Genomic DNA, 18029 nt, shown 5'->3' with positions numbered 1-18029 from the left:
TACAACCAGTTGTGCAAAATGCTGATTGTATGTTCGTTCACAAGAATCATATTTACATAGTGATAAACCTGGATTCTTATTCCACTCTGCAGGAGTGCAGCAAGGATGTTACTTAAGCAGTGAAATTGTCACTCTTCATTAGTAGCCTAAGAAATACGTATGCATATGAAGACTACAGTGAGTTTCAAGTATATTCTTTGATAGCTTAGTCATCAGCAGAGCACTTAAATTGGTGGCAGTATCAATCTAGCTTCTTTTTTAGCAATTTCTTTTACAGTTAGTTAGAATTGTCTCTTTAGTTTTCTCTATGTGGGCTTGCCTCTCTGGGTATATAATCTGGCAAGAGTGAGTCAAAAACACGTACAGTATTTAAGTTAAAATGAGAGGGCAGGGCGGTGGAAGGTGGGAGGAGAGAAATTAAACAAAACACCACAAAAATCCCTGGAAAAATAAAGCAAGGTATGTTAAAACTGGAATTGGTAAAGGTAGTTCATACATACCAGAAGTGTGAGAAATGAAGCTTAATCTTACTTTCTTCAACACTGATTTCTAATAGTTGTGCTGCAAGAATTTTTGTAGCCTAAGTGCAGATGTTAATCTTTTTTTTTCTCTATTCTTTTTTTAAACAAAAATTACAAACCCACAAGCTTAGTTTTAGTATAGTAGTAGGTACACACTTAACCTCTAGAATGTTAAGCATGACAGTAATGTACTTGAATTACCAGAACAAGGACATTCTAATACAAGATCACTTTCTTTTTCTTTCTCAAAATGCTGTAGATAAACTAAATCTTAATGTTATATGGAGTTAAAAGTGTAGTTGTTCTTAGTCACCCCTTGGAATGGCATAATATCTTTAAAAGTAGAAAAAAAAGAGAAGGAAAAGCTTTGATAGAGTGTTTGTATTAAATTCCTATATAATGTATGCCCTGTTAGTTGCTTTACTGTTAGGGAGCAGTTAATATCTGCCCTATCCAAATTAAACACTAGAAGGCAGAAAAACATAGTACTGTCAGTAATCCTAACTGTAGCTGAGGAAACGATGTTTTAGGTTGTACTAGTTTGCTAGCAGCTGTGTACAAAGGGAAGTAGGAATAATACTTGCCTCCCAGTAGTAGTTAGTTAATAAAGGGTCATTCCTGCTTTATGTTTTAGAAAGTTTAGGCCAACTATACTGTTGTTGCAAGATTTGCTTTTACATGTACAGTGCATCTTTTAATAGCTGTTTGAAGTGATAAACTGAGTATTCTTTGGACTTTTCAGCAAAACTCACACAGACTTTGTGTATATTAAATTAAAATAAGCAAAAAAGGGAACAAAGCAAACTAGGCATCAGGGTCTCAGTCTGTCCTAATGAAGTTAATGAAGTAAAATTAAACATCAGTCTGAAACTAACAGGACTAAGATATACTTGAGCTGTCATGACCTTAGAACAGGTAATTTTTATCATTTAGGTCAAGTTGAAAGTGGGTTGTTGTGTGTCATAAAGCAATATAATTCCTGCAAGATAAGGCAGATTTAAATATTCTCCTTCAGCTGAATGTCCAAGGAGATCTAGTAGAGATTGCTTTGGTAATGGCATTTGGTCCTGCAAACCTGTCTGTAGGTTAGATCATAGAAATCCATTTTTTGCAATCCCCAGTTTCATTGTAGTTTATCAGAAATGTAATTTGGTTACAGAACACATGATGACCGCCATTACCATTTCTTGAAATAAATTAATTCAAATTAAGAGAGAATGTAGTCAAAGATGCAAGTTGCTCTTTATGAGGGATCTGTAAGAAACAAAGTGGGAGTGGAGATTACTTTTTAAATAAATCCAGATCTGGTGCTTCAGCATTCACTAGTCTTTCAACATGAATAGTGAATTTTCACTGTGATAGGAAAAAACTTTTTTTGAGGTTTTTGCTTGGTTCTGCTAAGGTAGTTGCATGACCTGTGAATGGAATTCCAGTGCATTTTGCATTTCTCTTCTTGAAAGGTCTTGAAAGACCATCATTGATGGTAAAGGGGGAAAAAAAGTGTAGACATGCTGGTATAAAATGTTTAACTACCTTTTGAATTCAGTTATTCATTCTGACGCACTGCTCTTCAGCAACGAAGCACTTTTTAAGGACACCACACAGAGATGAAGTGGATTCATAGAGTTTGAAGTTATCACTGCAGTTCAGATAAAATCAGGGATACATTTTGCTAGGCAGAAAAAAAAAAAAAAGATCGCCAACCAACCTGGAATCCAGTAGCTGTACTGTTAGTACAGTGTGCATTTAGTTTCTTGGTTTGGAATTAAATCTCACATAGTCTTTCTTCCCAGGAACAATCAGCATTACTGTAACCAGTGGGCAGCTACATAAGAGTAAAGCTTTCCTGCATTTGTTTTGCTAGTGCTTTAGAAGGAGAGCTGTTCCTGAGCTTTGGCTCAGCTCCAAAGGTAATGGCTGCAGCATTAAGCCTTGAGCCCTGTGTCACTTCTGGTTTCTTAAAGCCAGCCTATCACAAGATGCTTTTGTTCAGAAGATCCTGCAGGTCCCTTCTGTAGTGTTCAGAGCTGTACTTGCTGACTTGAAGCATTTCTGTACAAGTTCCCAACTGCGCCTCTTATTCAGTGCAGCTGGTTACTGGTGCTGGTGCAGTGAAACTAAATTCCCTCAGTTTTGCTGTTGCTTATGAGACCCTGCCTATTCCTTGCTTTGCAGTAGTGTTGTTCCCATCCCATTCTGTTGACACTTCCCCTTCTTTAGTGAGAAGGTGTTGGAGGAGTAGGTGAGAAGTATGGGGTTTTTTCTTTTTTAAGACAAGTGCCTTAAAATGTAGTACAGTTTTTCAAAATATCCATTAAAATGTTCTGCCCTTCCTCTCCTCAAGCTTAAACCTTCCTCATCTCCTGAACCAGCTCTATGCTGTTACTACAGTGTGTTACCAGTACTGCTCCTTCTTTGTGTTTGGTCTTAGAGAATCGATCCAACTGACAAGTCCTGGACAAGGGTAACCAGCAGTACTGCCATAGTAACTACAGTACTGACAGTAGTAACACCGACTGACAGATGAGGGAAGGGATCTCCAAACACTGACTGACTGCATAGCTGGAGGAAAAGGATATCCGTATTTCTTCTCCTAGTAGAAGTGCTGTGAGCACTGCTAACTTCCTTGAAGTCTTCAGCGTTTCTAAGGAAAACAGCAGAAATCTTTCATAAAGATGAAAGAAGAAGTGCAAGATAAAAGAGCAAGTGCTGAATCCAAAGCCAGGTTTTGAAGTGAAGTCCGTGTTGTCAAGCGTTGTTGGGCAGCTGTTGTGTTGAGGATACTTAGCGCATTTGTTTTAGGTCTCTGAAGTAGTTACTAGTTTGCTACATCGAAGACCTAAACCATCTCAGTTTAGCTCCTTGCCATTAATTCAGCGAGTTAACAGGCCCTGGTGCATTTCTTCTGTTGGCGTGTACTGTGTTCTGCCTTCGCAGGCGCAGAAGCTACGTCTTCTTGTGAGTACGCCACCTTGGTCAGTCAGGCCTACGAGCTGGCCGCGGACCACCCGCATTCCCGGGAGCGCTCCCTGGAAAGAGGGGCAGGCCCGGGCAGCGCCAGCGTTCAAACCGCTCCCTCCCGACACCCCCCGCGACGGGCCCGTCCCCGCCGCTCATTGGCTCTTTCGCAGGCACTGCCGAGTTCCTATTGGCGGCGCTGCCTTGGTGCCCCGCCCCCAGCCGCGGGTGGCACTGCGGGCGCAGGTGGCTTCTCCGCTGGGCGGCTGCCGCGGGCCCCGCGTGCTGTGGGCGGGCGCGGCCTCTCCTCCCGCCATGGCGCTGCTGCTGGAGCTCCTCCGGCGGCTGCTGCGCTGTCTCGGCTGGCCGCACCACCAGGTGAGCCCCGGGGGGCGCGGGGGGCTGCCTCCGCCCGGAGAGCTAGGGGTCTCGCCTGCAGCCGCTGTGGCTCTGCGGAGGGAGGGAGGGAATGAGGGAGGAAGGGTCGGCACCGGTGGCAGTGGGGCGGCTTCAGCGCCCTCCTTGCCCATCGCCGGCTTTGTCGAAATACGCTGCCCGCACGTGGGGACGCGTGGGGTCACTGCCCTGACACGGCCGGTCAGAGTGGCTCTTTTTGCCCTGAACTGAGCGTAGGAAAGTCAGTAGCGTTGGCTGCTCGTGCTTTGCTGTTTTAAGTAAAAGGCTACGTGCCCCTTCCCAAGCAGAAGTTAATCCTGTGTGTTCAGAGACGTGGGAAAGGCGCGGCGTGGGAAGCTGAAAGAGCGCACTGATGCAGTGCCAGGGGCTGATGCTGGAGCGTGAGGTCGTGGGTAGCTCCTCAGGGGGGGCTGTCAGCAATGAGGCACTGCTGCAGCTTGTGGTTCCGAGACAATCCTAGCGTTATTTATGGGAAACTACTAGAGTGTCTCCAGGAGTGCTGATTTGGCTGAGCTGTCCCGTTTACTTTCTGGTTCCGTTGTTGGAAGCGGTTGGTTTTTTTGGCAGGCCGTGTTTTTTGAAACTCGCATGTTTGGCAGCAGTATCAGACGTACACTCGGAACATGCCTTCCTTCAGCAGTCTCATCCGGAAGGCATTTCCAGCAGTTATGTGCTGTCATAAGGAAGTATCAGGCTAAGGTATGTTAAATTTATTCCACTTCTTTGCTAATTGTTCTTTCCCAAGACTTGCACAGATGCATGTAGTTAATTAAATGGGCACTTCTGTCAGTATCTCAAGATATTGGCCTTTGTGCCCCTTTAAAATATTCTGTATTTTGGCAGTGTTTTAGACACTGTCTGTCATACCAGTGTAGACCTCTTTGGACTTTCAGTTTGAGAAGAGCATTGAAAAGTTAGATTAACCAAACTGCATTATATTTAATTACGTGTAACATGAAATGATTAAATAACTTTGATTGTAAGAACTGAGGACTTTGATTTTACTTCTCAGATTCAAAGATTTTCCAATTTTTAGGTCACATCTGTTTGCCAAAAAAAAGAATATGGATCTACTCGAAGTGTTGTCCGTAGACTTGGGACAATTCTTTCCTTGGAGCCCTACCCCAGACCTTATTTTCAAGTAAGCAATTTATTGTCGTATGTTTGTATTTTCTTGTTTCTTAATTTGCTGATAGCTTTTCTTTTCCTTTTAGCTTGTATAATTGTGTGTTGCATCCCTTATACTCACTGTTTTCAACTTCCTTATAGCACTGTTTAAAAATTCCTTTTGCTGAGGCAAAACCTTCAGTATGTGCCAAATCCAGTTTCCCTTCATACTTTTTTTTGGCATTGTTTGTTTTTAGTTTGTTCAAGACCCAAGTCCATTGTGTTATGACGAACAAAGTGCAGCTCCAGCTCCTGGGGCTCCATCACTTGCTGATGTCCTGTGGGTGGCAAATGATGAAGGACAAGCATGTACTAGACTTAAGTAAGTAAAAGTGTAAAAAGGATTAATAGAAATAACTTTTGCCTCTTTTATGGTGTGTGATTTTGTGTTTAAGCTTGTTTTTCTTTTTTCCTAACCTTTTCTAGAAACAATTTGGGCTTTTTGGGGGGCGGGGGGCACTTTCTCCTTACTTGAAAATTCTTAGTATGTAAAGCATTCTTTTCTGAAAGATTTTTCACATTTAGTCTTCTCTTTTCTTCTCATAGTAGTATGTCAGGTGCATTACTGGTACTTTAAATGATTTTTACTCACAAAGTATTTTGTGAGGGAGGGAGCTGGTTGTTGCAGTATACTGTAAGATTATTCCTATCTTTATCTTTTTGATAAACTTTATAAATGGGAAAACAAGAAAAAATATTTGAATGTCTCCTTTTGGCTTTGATTTTTACAATGCTATGTGTAAGCCTTGATGGTTGCTTCGATGGAAAACCAAGCATAATTATTTTAAAAATTTAAAATAATTTTGAATACAGTTTATATAAATATTTCTAGCTTTTACAGAGGGCTGAAGGAAAATATTTTTACAAATTACAAAATACTTCTGGTACAGTGAAATGAAAACTTGTCCAGAAATTTGCAGACACAAATAGTATACAAAAACTTCCCCTCTCCCCCCCCCCCCCCCCCCCCAGAGAAGAAATAGAAAGTTGTCTTGCTGTTCCTCTAAAGATCTGTTCAAAATCAGAGGATGAGTTAAAGCCAGAAGCCAGATTAAAATGTGGACACCCATCTTGTACTGCATCTGTACAGGACAACGTAATTCTGCCTCATATTGGCATTTTTCTGTGATTTTTGTGCTGCTTGCCAGTAATGAAAATACAAGAAATTGATTAATTCAAATGACACACTTTTTGTTGGAGAAGTTGGGTATAGTGTGCTTCATCTTATGTTTCCTGAGGTGTTATTGTTGAATTATTAAAGTTTTTTTGTAACTGCTGTAACATACCAGAAGGACGGAACATTGTTGAAAGAGGAAAAAAATCCTGGCCTGTTTTGTCCTGCTCATGCTGCTCTTTAGCTGGTCAGATTCACAGAACTATGACAGTTCATTCTTTTGTTGTTTCCATTCTTTGCTCCTCCTCCTCTTCTGGCTCTGTGGGATGTTTTTCAAGAACAGCTGTTCTAGTTGATATTTTTTCCTTCTCAAGCAGTGTATTATAGCAAGGTTTTTTTGGCAAATTAGAAAGCAGTGCTGCAGGTCTGATTTGAAGTAAAAGGATGTTTAAGGGAAAAGGTCTGAGCTTTTTTCAATCAAAGCTTAGTGCATCTTAAGTGAATCAGGTAAATTTAATTTTTTTTCTATGTTTCATGATGAAATCCTTGTAGTTCGATTTTATACTTATATTTTAAGTTTATTTCTGCAGGCACAGACTTGAATTATTTTTTTAAATTAAAACCTGAGATATATAGCACAATTTTCTAATGCTGTCTTTGGCTATAGTAGCTTACCGAAGATGAGATTCTTGTTCTGTAAGTCTGTTATTACACTGTATCGTTGTCGAGTACTTTTTCTCAAAGATTGTAACTGCTTTGCTGCTTGCAGTGTTCACCTTAGAGTTTGATAAATGACTAAAATTTCTGAAGCCTAATTAAGAGATCATTGTGCTTTGACTCTCCTGTCTTTCATATTCATGTGGGCAGAAGGTAGAAACACTTTACAGTGTCAGTCTAATAGTTACTGAATAATGACAACTCAATCTTACTGTATGACTTTATGGTGTGTAATTATCCCTGAGATAATTATCTGACTAATTCTTATGATGACTTTGCAAGGATCTGCATTGTACTTGAGCAAAGAGAGACTTGAAACATTTTAAGAGTTATGAGTAGTTAGAAGTGTAGTTTGCTTAAATAGTTTGAAAAGTTAGGTCTTGCTGAATAACGATAACTTGCTTGAACAGCCCGAGTAGTTTTGAGGTTTCCGTTGTTGGCTGAGCCTTTTGAAACGGTGTCTTTTTTTACTTTGTAGGACTGAATTGAGGAGAAAAGAGAGAAGTACAGCTCCTCTTGACCTATATCCATCAATGCAGAGCATTCCGAAAAACAGCGCACAAAAAGACGGTGTGGATCAAGCAGCGCTCCAGAAAATTTCTGCGCTTGAAGATGAGCTGACCTTTCTTCGTGCTCAGATTGCTGCAATTGTTTCAGCGCAGACCTTGGGAAGCACTTCCTCACGTAAGCCCTTCTGGTTTGAAGCAAACCAGTGTTACTTTTTTTGCTTTAGAGCTTGCCATGCCTGATATCGCTAGAGGGCACCTGTAATTTTTCTAGCTGAAGATACACCAGCTAAATTTACTGAATATAATATTTTGTTTTTCTTTTTGCTATTTGGTACACATTCTCCTTTCTATTTTGTTGTCTGCTTGCCAAGTTCAAATGCAATTGATCCTAAGCTTTATACTCTTTTCTATGTTAGTGAAGGAACTTAGTAACATCACTATCTGTAGGCTGCCAATAACTTTAAAAATGTTACAGGCTATTAATTGTCCCTTTGGGGTTTTGCACTGCTTCTAACAAGTTACCAAAATAATGGGTAGAGAACGTATTCTAAGTCAGTCAGGTTGGGGCTTTAACAAAAACAAATGCTACAAACAGATGTGTCCTAGGTAGTTGGTCTCCAGTATGCACTACTATCTTGTGACCTTTTTTTTCCCCTTAAAAGTTTTGAGTCTGAGTTGTCTTACTTGCAGACTAACTCCACTGTGGTTGCTGAAATACTTGGACTGGTGCGAGGTAGTTACTGTTGTGTGGCATTGTGAGACACTTCCGTGATTCAGCTTTTCTGTTGGGTCTTCCTCTGTCTGTTCTCCATTGCACTCAGTATTCTATTTTACATGTTTGGTGGTTATCTTTTGCTTCATATAGGTTATTGTAACCTCTAGAGCATTGATCACCATATGTAGCAGCAGGCTGCTTTGCTGATTTATCTAGTGACTAGATTAAAGACACAAGTAGAGAAAATCAGAGCAGCACAAGACGCCTCAGATTCATTATTTCATGTATTCTGAATTTGTGGGTTTGAAGTAATGTTCTTTAAGTTTGGTTCTTCTGTGTTGTAATGTGCAAGGTGTGTAATAAAGTGCTTTCAGAGGGCAGTCTTATCTTGACTTAAAACTGATTCATCCTAGATGTTAATATATGTTGTTTTTCTACTCTAACTGTATCCAGAAGCCTGTAAAACACTCAGCACTCCAGATGGATTTTACCCACTGCCAGCCATGACTTCCACGCCACTGTCCGTCTCTCACAAATGTAATTTTGTAATTCCCTCGCCTCCTCCACTTCCTTCTGCTGCACCATCTGGTGTTGATGCTAGTAATTCTGCACTGGGACTTATAAAACAACGCCGAGCTGCAAGAAACAGTGATTCAACTGCAGCTGACAGTACTGATCTCCAGAGGACAAAGAACATTCCCAGTATGATGGACGTTTTGAAAGACCTAAACAAAGTTCAGCTGCGGGCTGTTGAGAGGTAGGTTGGATTGGATTGGATGTGCATCTCAGCAAGCCAAGGCTACCTAAGCATCAACAGCACTTCAGTAGCACCAGAGAATACCAGTCATTTCAAGAGCAGCTACTGCTGGCAAACTGAAGTTGGCAGCTTCTGAGTTCACAGTGTGGAGTGTAAGATACTTGTGACGTGGCTTTTAGATGCATTTAAAACATGCTGACTATCACAGCATTTAAAACTACTCTGCTGTTTTAGTATGCAAGTCTCAAGTTGGTGTGGGGAGGTGAGAGGCTGTTTACAAGGTTGTATGCACAGTCCCAGGAAACTGATCTGAAAAAATAACCCTTCTGGATTCAGTGTGAAAGGCCAAAGCCTCGGGGAAATTTTGGAAAAGTACTGTTAGTGTACCCAAAATATCCTGGTTCAAGCTTTGAAGTGTTAACGAAAACACATGCTGTATCATGTATTGAAAATGCCTCATAAATTTGTATTTCAATACTGTAGTTGGATTATAAATATTTTTAGTGGTCAGCTGTTTTGATGTGCAGTTGACTTGTAACAAAAATGTTTTACTAAAGACTGGAACGCCTCTTCTGGTCTCTGCAATGCTAGGTGTAATAGAGATTACACCTTTAGAGTTCTTTTCTGAACTTCTTGGGTAGAAAAAGTAAGAGAAACTGTGACTATAATGAGTATTTGAAGCTCTTAATGTGGGAAGAATGTCACTTGGCAAAACTTGCTGCATTCTAATTTCAGCATTTTTTTAACTGTGAGCTTTATCCCTGAAAATAACTAGCACAAAACTTGGGCAAATAATTTACATGCAAATCTAAAGCATGTCTTCATGCTTTTGGTGACATTCTCACAGTAAATAAAGCAAATATAAAGTGCACTTAGGTAAACCTGTGTGTTTCCTTTATATATGTTTTTTTCTATATAATTCCATGTATGGTGAGTGAAGAAAATGAGATGTTCAGGTTGACAGTTTTAATGTCTTGAGCAGGGGCATAATTAGCAGGAAGTGGTAGGTTGTACATCCAAAATGCTTTCTGGATTGAGGCACTTACCTGTATGTTGAAGTAGAACTTAACTGAATAATGTATTCATATTTTTGGGGGGAGTAATGATGATCAAAGTTGTTCCAATCTTTCTGACAGTAGTTTAATGCGTGCACTGCGAACGGAAGTCCTCTGTTTTCAGAAATTAAAAGCCTAAAGATCCCAGTTTCTACCACCCAAGCACCATCTTACACATTGTTCAAGTGCTCTTGAGGGCTTGTTTTTATAGGAAGTGTGAACTCAATCCTCTCAGGTTTTGTGTTAAGCAACATTTACTGTAACTGCCAGGCTTAGAACTTGGTGATGTCAGTGTGCATTATTAGGTACAAATCACCAGCCTGGAGACACCACTTTACTAGCAGAAGTCTGAACACCTCTAGATTTTACCACCCTGCTCCTGCTAGGTATCTCAATGGTTAGAAAGTCTTATGATTTATTGTCTTGAACTAGTCACTAGCTTCCACATTTATAATAAGTTTTGGGGTGTAGGTGCTGTTTTCAGTTCTGAATTTAAATGAACCTAAAATGAATAAAATTTAAATTAAATTGTGTTCACAGTGATTATGAAATACTTTGATGGGACATTCCCATTAACATGCTTTAATATAACTTATAAATGACTTGGTATAAAAACTGCAATTTTGCCTTTTTTTTTTCTCATTATTTATTTGCAATACTTCAACACTTTGTGTTGATTTACTGCAATTTTTCTTCATGTAACAGCATAGAGTTGTGTTTTCAGGCTAAGAATGTGGCTGACAAATTGGGTGTAATTGTATCAGTTGTATTTGATGAATTGGTTTAAAGTTATGGCGACGTTCAGGGATTTATAGGATAGGGTGCTTACAGAAGTCGTGTCTCTAGATTTTGGATTAGTCAGCCCAGGATTAGAGTCAGGAGACAGTAATTTATTTTTCTTTGTTCGTAGGTCTCCTGGAGGTACTCCTCTTTCTAGACCCAAAAAGAGGCAAAGTTCAGATTGGGATCCAGTTGCTCTACTAACTCATGCTCTAAAGCAGAAGTTTGCACATAAAAACTATGATGAAGATGATTCTCTGGACAAAGAAAATCATTCTTTTGATAGCTCTCCATTTTCTAGTCCTGAGGTGCCAGTGGTATGTTTTTATATAAAAATGTGCATTTGTATTCTTGAATTGACTGCTGTTTTCATGGATAGTTGCAGGATTTTCACAAGCCTAGAACTTCTCTAAAATTTTTTAAGCCATCAGCCTTGGTAGTTACTTTCTTTAAAGTACAATGAAAGCAGAAAATCTCTAATTGTTTTGGGTGGATTTAGACTGGTCAGTGCACTTCTAGACGTGTAAAGAGAAAAAGCTTAGAAGACTGATTTTAAAAATAGAGCTCATACTTGATTGAACTATGGACATTAGCTTGATGGTACTTGGCAGGTATCCATGCATAGAAACTTTTAGTTTCTAGTGTATTTAAGTAGTTATTGACTAATTTTTCAATTAGGAAGGTACAGAAAGGTCTGACTAATATACAGTAACTTTTCAGAAATGAAAATAAATGCATAGTCTGTAATATTTTTCTTTGAGTGTAATTTCCACACTATTTGAATCTTTATCCAAAACGAGTTGTGATTCTCTTGTAAAGTCCATGAAGAATACAGTTTTTTCCTAGAAACAAAGAAGTGGTTGGCACTAAGGTGATTCTGAGCACTGATTTCTGTCGATCAGCCTGTGCCAGCTACCTGAGCTTATACGGTCCAGCAGTGCTGTTGGTTGGTTGTTAGGCATTTCCACAAACCTCAGAACTGCTCAGATGAGATGGATAGAAATATGTGGCACTAATTTAAACTGTCTCTCTGCTTAGCAATTCTATCTTTTTATTGTAAGAGTGACATAAAAGATTTGGGCTGTGGCGTGTGTTATCCTAATGGAGGGAAATAGTAATGCAGAACTAGTGTTTGGAGGCTGCTCTTACATGTGGCTAGCTGTGTAGCTGAAAACTTGAGGAAAACTAATGTGTGTATGTTCCTCTTGCTAGCTATAATGATTTTATTTATTTCAGTTGCCACCAGAATTTTCCAAGCATATATTTTACAGACTGCAGCGTGTCAACAGTTCTGGTGCAGTCTTAATAAATTTCTTTGACTTTTTTTTTTCCCCAAGGGAAAAATGAAAACATCTTAGAAATAACCATGCTGGTATTTTGGATGCTGTAGCCTGTTGCACTTCATAGCTGACATACCTAATTCTAGATAAAAAGAGCAAAAATAGCTCCTGGAACATCTTGTATATCAAATAGCTTTTGTTCCAGGATCTGACAGCTGGATTATAAAGTCCTGGAAGAGAGACTGCTTAAGGCCAGCATGCTCAGGAGTAGGTACAAAAAAAATGGAATTTTTCTGGTTAAAGCAGCATAATCTTACGAATTTGTAACCAAGCCTCTAATTGTTAACTGTTTAGTGTTTTGAAGAATGGATATATTTAAACCAATTGCACAGACTTACTATTTCATTCTTTCTATGTTGAAAGAAGTGCAATGTGAGGAATGAGACAACTCTTAGTAAAAAAATTAAAATAATTTATTAAAACGGAAAAATTGAAAAATTACAGAAATTAGAAAAATATAAAAATTTGGGATCCTAGTGGCTCAGGAGGTATGCCCCAGGAGCGCAGGGATTAGAGATCTTCAGGCTTAGACAGCACTGGACCTCTGGTGGAAGAACTTGCAGTGCTGGGCTGACTTTTAGCTAATCCAAAAGTCAAAGGTAAAAATTCTTAAAAGCTCCTTAAAAGGAGTAAGGCTTAAGTACCCAGCACTGGTGCCCACTACAGCTGATCTGCAGGGGTCTCTGCTCTGCTCTGAGGGGTGCATCGTTCTTTTATAGTGCCTTTGCTCTGCCCCAGCCCGCCCACAGCACACCTCTTTGATCCAAAGTGATTGGTGCTTTCCTTTTGACAGATCATCTCTGTCTACCAATGGCTCGTCGTTGCCAGGGGGGGTGGTAACAGCTGAAGTAAGGGTGGTAACAGGCCCTCATTAAGATTCAGGTTGCTATGGAGCTTACTTGCAGAATAACGGCTTTGGGGCTAAAAAATAGCAATTGGCTGTTAGGACTGGGGTTTTGGAGTTAGTCCCGAGACTAAAGTGCAAAGCAAAACCCTAAAAACATATTAAAATACATCTAATACCTCCCAAAACATCCACAAAAGCAGACAATGAACATAGGAGAAACAATTCTTACAGTGTACAAGTGGTTTAAAGTTTGAAAAAGGGATTTTTTTAACTAGGAAACTTTTAACTGGGAATTTTAACTGAGACTAGTGCAAATACACTGTTTTGAACAAGTGAAAACACTAATAATGAAGCTTGATAGTGAAAACCCTAATAATAAGCCTTGATTTTTGTACCTGGGTTGATGGGTTAACTTTATCACTCAATTAAAAGAGCTGTTTAACTCAAAATTAACTAATTAAGGCACTTAACATGCAAAGACCAAGCTAATAAGGGATTTCATGTATGACAGCAACAACTCTTCCAAAATGTTTTTCTTGTAAACATCTTCTAATTCCGTTTTTGGGTATAGTTTTAATTCTATCCCTGCTCCCCAGGTTGGATGCTGCAGTCTGAAGCCAAATGCAAAACCCAGCCTTACAAGAACTGATGGAGTTAAGCAGGTACCAGCATGGAAAGCGAGAGCTCATATTTAGTGGAGACTTCTAAGGAAAATTCAGTTTGTATAAGTGGTGGGTCCACTTTGAAACTGCTGTAAGGTGCTGTAACATGTTGTTCTAGAACATATATTTTCTATGCTGTTGAAGTTTGGGTGTTGCAGGGTTTGTAAAATTACCTCTTCTTCTCTTTGGTTTCTCAGTAGCCAAACTTGTGAATGTGATGCTTTTACAAGAAGCACAGAACTGACAGAAGGCTTCCATTGCTATGGAGCAGTCTTTGGAACCTGGGAAGTTCAAGAAAGTGTTTGTGTGGGGAAAGCAAAAATTTATTGCTGTGGGAGCTGAGGTATATGCTCTGTTTGCACTGCAGTGTAAATAACAAGGAAGTGTAAGCTTTTTGTAGTGTGTTATAACTACTGTATATAATGGTAATACTTTTTCATGAGAGTGGCATAGTTGCCTTGGTATTCTTTGCATTTTTCTGATGCAACTCCTTCTTCCACGTGCAAACAGTTTTCTAATTTATTTTGGGTCAGGAGATGAGCTTTCATGTTTGTGGAACTTTGTGCTGTAATTAACCTGCAGGTCATCTATTAAATGCCTGTAATACGGGGGAGTTGTATTTTGAGGTGTAAAAAAGACCTTGCAGAGAGATCTGCTTGCACACAGTCTAAATTCTGTATGTAAGTAAATATTAATTCCTGTTTGGCATGTGCATCTAACTCAAGTTTTGTTCACAAGAGCTTATAAAATAAAATTTTCTTTCATATTGTTAGATGTGTGTGGTAGTGGCATTTTGTGTTGCAGACTCCTTTGTATCCTAAGAATGATTGTATTAGACAAGTTCTTAAATTGAGTTATCTAAAACTAATTAAAGGACAGCTTATATTTTTTCCTGCCAAAGTACTTAATGGAGCCACTTATTTACAAATCTATCGTGATCCACTGCTTTCAGTAGCTGCCTTCACATAATCTTTTGTCTAAGAATCCTGATGTATAAAACACAAATCCTGACAGACTGTTGAACATGTTCCTTATATCCTGTGTCTCTATTTCCCCCCTTACTTACACAGAGTAGACTGATAGCTGCATCCTCTCTTACAGCTGAATCTTACTTGCATTGTTGTAAGAAATTAGTGTGCAAATACCATACTTGCGTTTTGATTTTAAAACTGACTAAAACTGCAGCTTAAATGACTTGATATATTATGCTTCTAAAATTAAATCCTCTAGGTGTTTATTTCTTCTGGATTAAGTAATTATTAAACTTTATCATACTCTCCCATTCCTTGATTGGTCCAATACCTTTTGGCATTTGCTTTCTTCCAAAATACGCATTTGCTGCTTTTTCTACCTAAACTTGACAATTGCTATGAAATCCATACAGAATATCCAGCTCGGCCCCATACTTGGTAACTTTACCCTCTTCCATCAAAGCTCCTCATTGTCTTTTGTCTGCTGCTCTGGCCTCTGCTGTACAAGGGCAGCAGGGAGCAACAGTGAAGGAAGTCCACACAGTGCCCACTGAAGAGTACGCAAAGGCAGGTGAGTCCCAGTGAGCATAAGGGCTATGAATTGGCTCCCTCTTACTCAGTATCTACAGTGTGGTGAGGTGGAACAAGTATCTCCTGGCTTATATCAGCATTCCTAGATCCAGGGGATTTTGGGGTTTGTGGCCATGCTGTTGTGACTGACAAACAGGATGGAATTCTTTCTTTGAGAGACTGAATTGTGTGCAAAGCCCTTGATACTATGCTTTCTCCCCTACATCAGTTGCTTTATGTGACCAATAGTTTCTTCTCTTCAGGAAGAACTATTATTTTGGACTCCTTTTGCAATTTTTCTGTTCTCCCAAGGGTTCATAATTTAACTAGAAGTTTGGCCAACAGGAGTAGTTTGCAGTGAGAATTTTGGCTTTGGAAGTGTCTTCATTTTAGAAGGGACTTCTGAGAAATTTCTCGGTACCTCTTAAGACAATTATCTAGTATCAGAAGCATCTGCAAATTTTAGTGAGCTGTGTGACCCTTCTGGTTGTTGGATACTCTCTGATTTTTGTCATTCTGATGTGAATTGTGCAATGATACAGTTTATAGCTGATCTGCTTTCTTGGGGAAAAGAATATTCAAGTCATGGGACGTGTGACTTTTTTCCCCATCTACACGTTACAAGAACAAATTCTTTATTTTATGTAGTTCCAAATGTAAAGAAGTCTGTGGGTGGCTGTTGGAACCCTGAGTTCTGAGAATTTCAGCCTTTCAGTGCTGACAGACAGTGATCCTCAGTAGTACACTGCATTTGACCTGAAGCCTTGGGAAAGGCTTCTTAAATTGTAAGGTTGTTGCTGTGTAATTAAAAGTTATATCACTGGGTGGAATATGTAGAGATGTAAAAAATTAAGGTTTATGTGATGTATGTAACAATATGGAGGATTTTGGGTGTGGATTAACTCTTCTTCTTTTCTCCCTCTTCACAAATCTGGGTGTTCTGGTATTGGGTCAAAAAACCAGCAGCGTGGATCATGAATAGTTAGTTACTGGATTATAAGTAAAAACAAATTACTTGGCTTTCCATAATTGGGTAATTTGGACTTTAAAAGACCTTGGAAGTTAGAACTCAGGGCCATTTTCCACCTTGTTGACTTAGAGGCACACTCTGTGCAGCTGTAATATAGATAAGATATAATAAACATCTAAGTCTGAAGATAAACTCCTGGTCTCCTGTATTTTAATTCAAACTGAGTAAAAGAACTCACGAAACAGAGGCAAAGAAGAAAAGAAACGAAAAAGAGAAAATTAATAGGTGGCATCTGGTAACATCTGACAGTTTTCAGTGCTAAGAAGTTCCAAAGCTTAGGTATAGTTAGTAGTGAAAAGTTCTTTCACTCGTTGCAGAGGTTTTTCTTTCAGAACTGATGGAAACCTGGCTTTGTCATCTAATTTTCTTTGACTAAGCCTTCTGTAGTCTTGGAAGTAAACTTGGAAGCAGTTTTAGGTTCTCTGAAGCTTCCCGTGCCCACCTGGAATCCATTCCCTGTTTTACCTACAAATACCCTTGTTTGTGTAAGGTCCCTGAGTGAATTGCTCTGTCACAATGCAGCTCAGGAGTTGTACTATTGATCTGGGAGAGGAGGAAGAGACTCAGGAACATGAGTCCTCTGTTGGTCTGCTGGAACAATCTTGTGAAAGGTTGTGCTTTCTTATCACTGGAGAAGTTCGAAAAATTTAATTTCCTACTACTCCCAGTGAATTTTTGGGAAGGATGTCTTCCTTTAGGAGATGCTGGGGTGGTCACTGGAATGAAAGTTGGCTTTGTTTTTCTACTAGAAAGACTTTAAAAGTATGTATATTATATCCAATTTTCCAGCTGATAAAATTGAAACCAGAGTAACTGTTTCAAATGTTTTGAGTAAGAAGGGTAGAAGGAAAAGTATAATGCAGTCCTTTAAAAACATTTTTACAGATTTTCTTCTAGGAGATCCTAAAAGATTTGAGTCCTCTATCAGTGAGCTTCCCATTACAAGGAGACTAATGAATGCAATCACCTGACAATTACTGTCAGAATATCACTGCTGACATACTCCTATAACATACCAGACCTATCCAGATGCTACTTGTGAGGGACAATTAATCTGATATATAATCTCATATCTATTAATTATTATATTAATATATAATTAATCTATATAATCTCTCTGTATGTGTAGGTACAGAATTTTTGGATAAAGGCAGAGCAGAGAGTATGCAACAGTATTCACTGCCTTCAGTCTGTTTTTCTTGTCAGGAATTAATTACATTGTTCTTTAGTCCCATAGTAAAATGGTATACAGGGTTCTTGCAAAAGCCAAACTGACAAAGGGAACCTGCTAAACATGTTAGCCTTAAGTTACTGATCAGATGCCTTGGGGAAAGGAAGTTCTGTAGGCCAGACTATTGAAACAGCTGATGTCCCAGTGTTAAGCGAGGTCTGCAGCCAAATTTCACTTCATGTGAAATGTGTTTGCCAGTGATTGTAGGTACCTCGGAGATATTTATCCTGATTCCTCTACCAGGTCCTCAGATCCCTATGTGATTTACCAATACATTTTTCAAAGTGACACTGACTTCAGCTACATCTGTATTAACTTCTAGGTTTATCTGAATAATCAATTAATGGTGTATGATATTTTAGCACATTGTTACACATCTGTGTGAAAGTGAATAGTTTACAGTGGGGAAGGTGGCCTGCCGTGGCTGTTGTGTGCAGACAGAGAAGGACTGGTGGGTGATGTGATGATTGGAGGCATCTTGGGCACAGTAATCACAGAACGCTAGAGTTTTCAGTTCTCAGAGAAGTAGGGAGGGGAGTCAATAGAACTGCTATCCTGGACTTCTGCAGGACAGACTTTGGCCTGTCTAGGAGAGTCTGGCTGCGTGAATCTCTTGGGAGGCAGTCCCAAAAGGCAAAGCAGTCCAGGAAAGATGGACATTCTTCAAG

General features: G+C 39.4%; 1 protein-coding gene across 3 annotated transcripts; it reads left to right on the top strand.

Moving 5' to 3' along the window:
• Positions 1–11: 11 nt before the first annotated feature.
• Positions 12–14331, top strand: MTFR2 (mitochondrial fission regulator 2). Of its 3 annotated transcripts, XM_069010475.1 has the most exons (9): positions 12–3857; positions 4464–4595; positions 4933–5037; positions 5261–5385; positions 7373–7578; positions 8572–8875; positions 10841–11027; positions 13494–13559; positions 13757–14331. In XM_069010475.1, exons 1-9 carry the CDS (start codon positions 3795–3797, stop codon positions 13757–13759), a joined length of 1191 nt encoding a protein of 396 aa, XP_068866576.1. In that variant the 5' UTR covers positions 12–3794; the 3' UTR covers positions 13760–14331. The 3 variants fall into 3 exon arrangements, with proteins under 3 accessions (XP_068866576.1, XP_068866575.1, XP_068866577.1); XM_069010474.1 differs by having other exon boundaries at positions 13494–14331; XM_069010476.1 differs by having other exon boundaries at positions 4445–4595; positions 13494–14331.
• The last annotated feature ends 3698 nt before the right edge of the window (positions 14332–18029 follow it).

This window comes from Aphelocoma coerulescens, chromosome 3, assembly GCF_041296385.1.
Source record: "Aphelocoma coerulescens isolate FSJ_1873_10779 chromosome 3, UR_Acoe_1.0, whole genome shotgun sequence".
Taxonomy (NCBI): domain Eukaryota; kingdom Metazoa; phylum Chordata; class Aves; order Passeriformes; family Corvidae; genus Aphelocoma; species Aphelocoma coerulescens.
This window is presented reverse-complemented; position numbering and strand designations above follow the sequence as displayed.

What these genes read in the sequence shown, in the direction of transcription:
- MTFR2 (XM_069010474.1), top strand. Translation starts at nt 3,795, where the DNA reads ATGGCGCTGCTGCTGGAGCTCCTCCGGCGGCTGCTGCGCTGTCTCGGC. An exon ending in TCGGCTGGCCGCACCACCAG is followed by an intron (nt 3,858 to 4,463) that starts GTGAGCCCCGGG and finishes TTTTTTTGGCAG; the next exon opens with GCCGTGTTTTTTGAAACTCG. An exon ending in ACCCCAGACCTTATTTTCAA is followed by an intron (nt 5,038 to 5,260) that starts GTAAGCAATTTA and finishes GTTTGTTTTTAG; the next exon opens with TTTGTTCAAGACCCAAGTCC.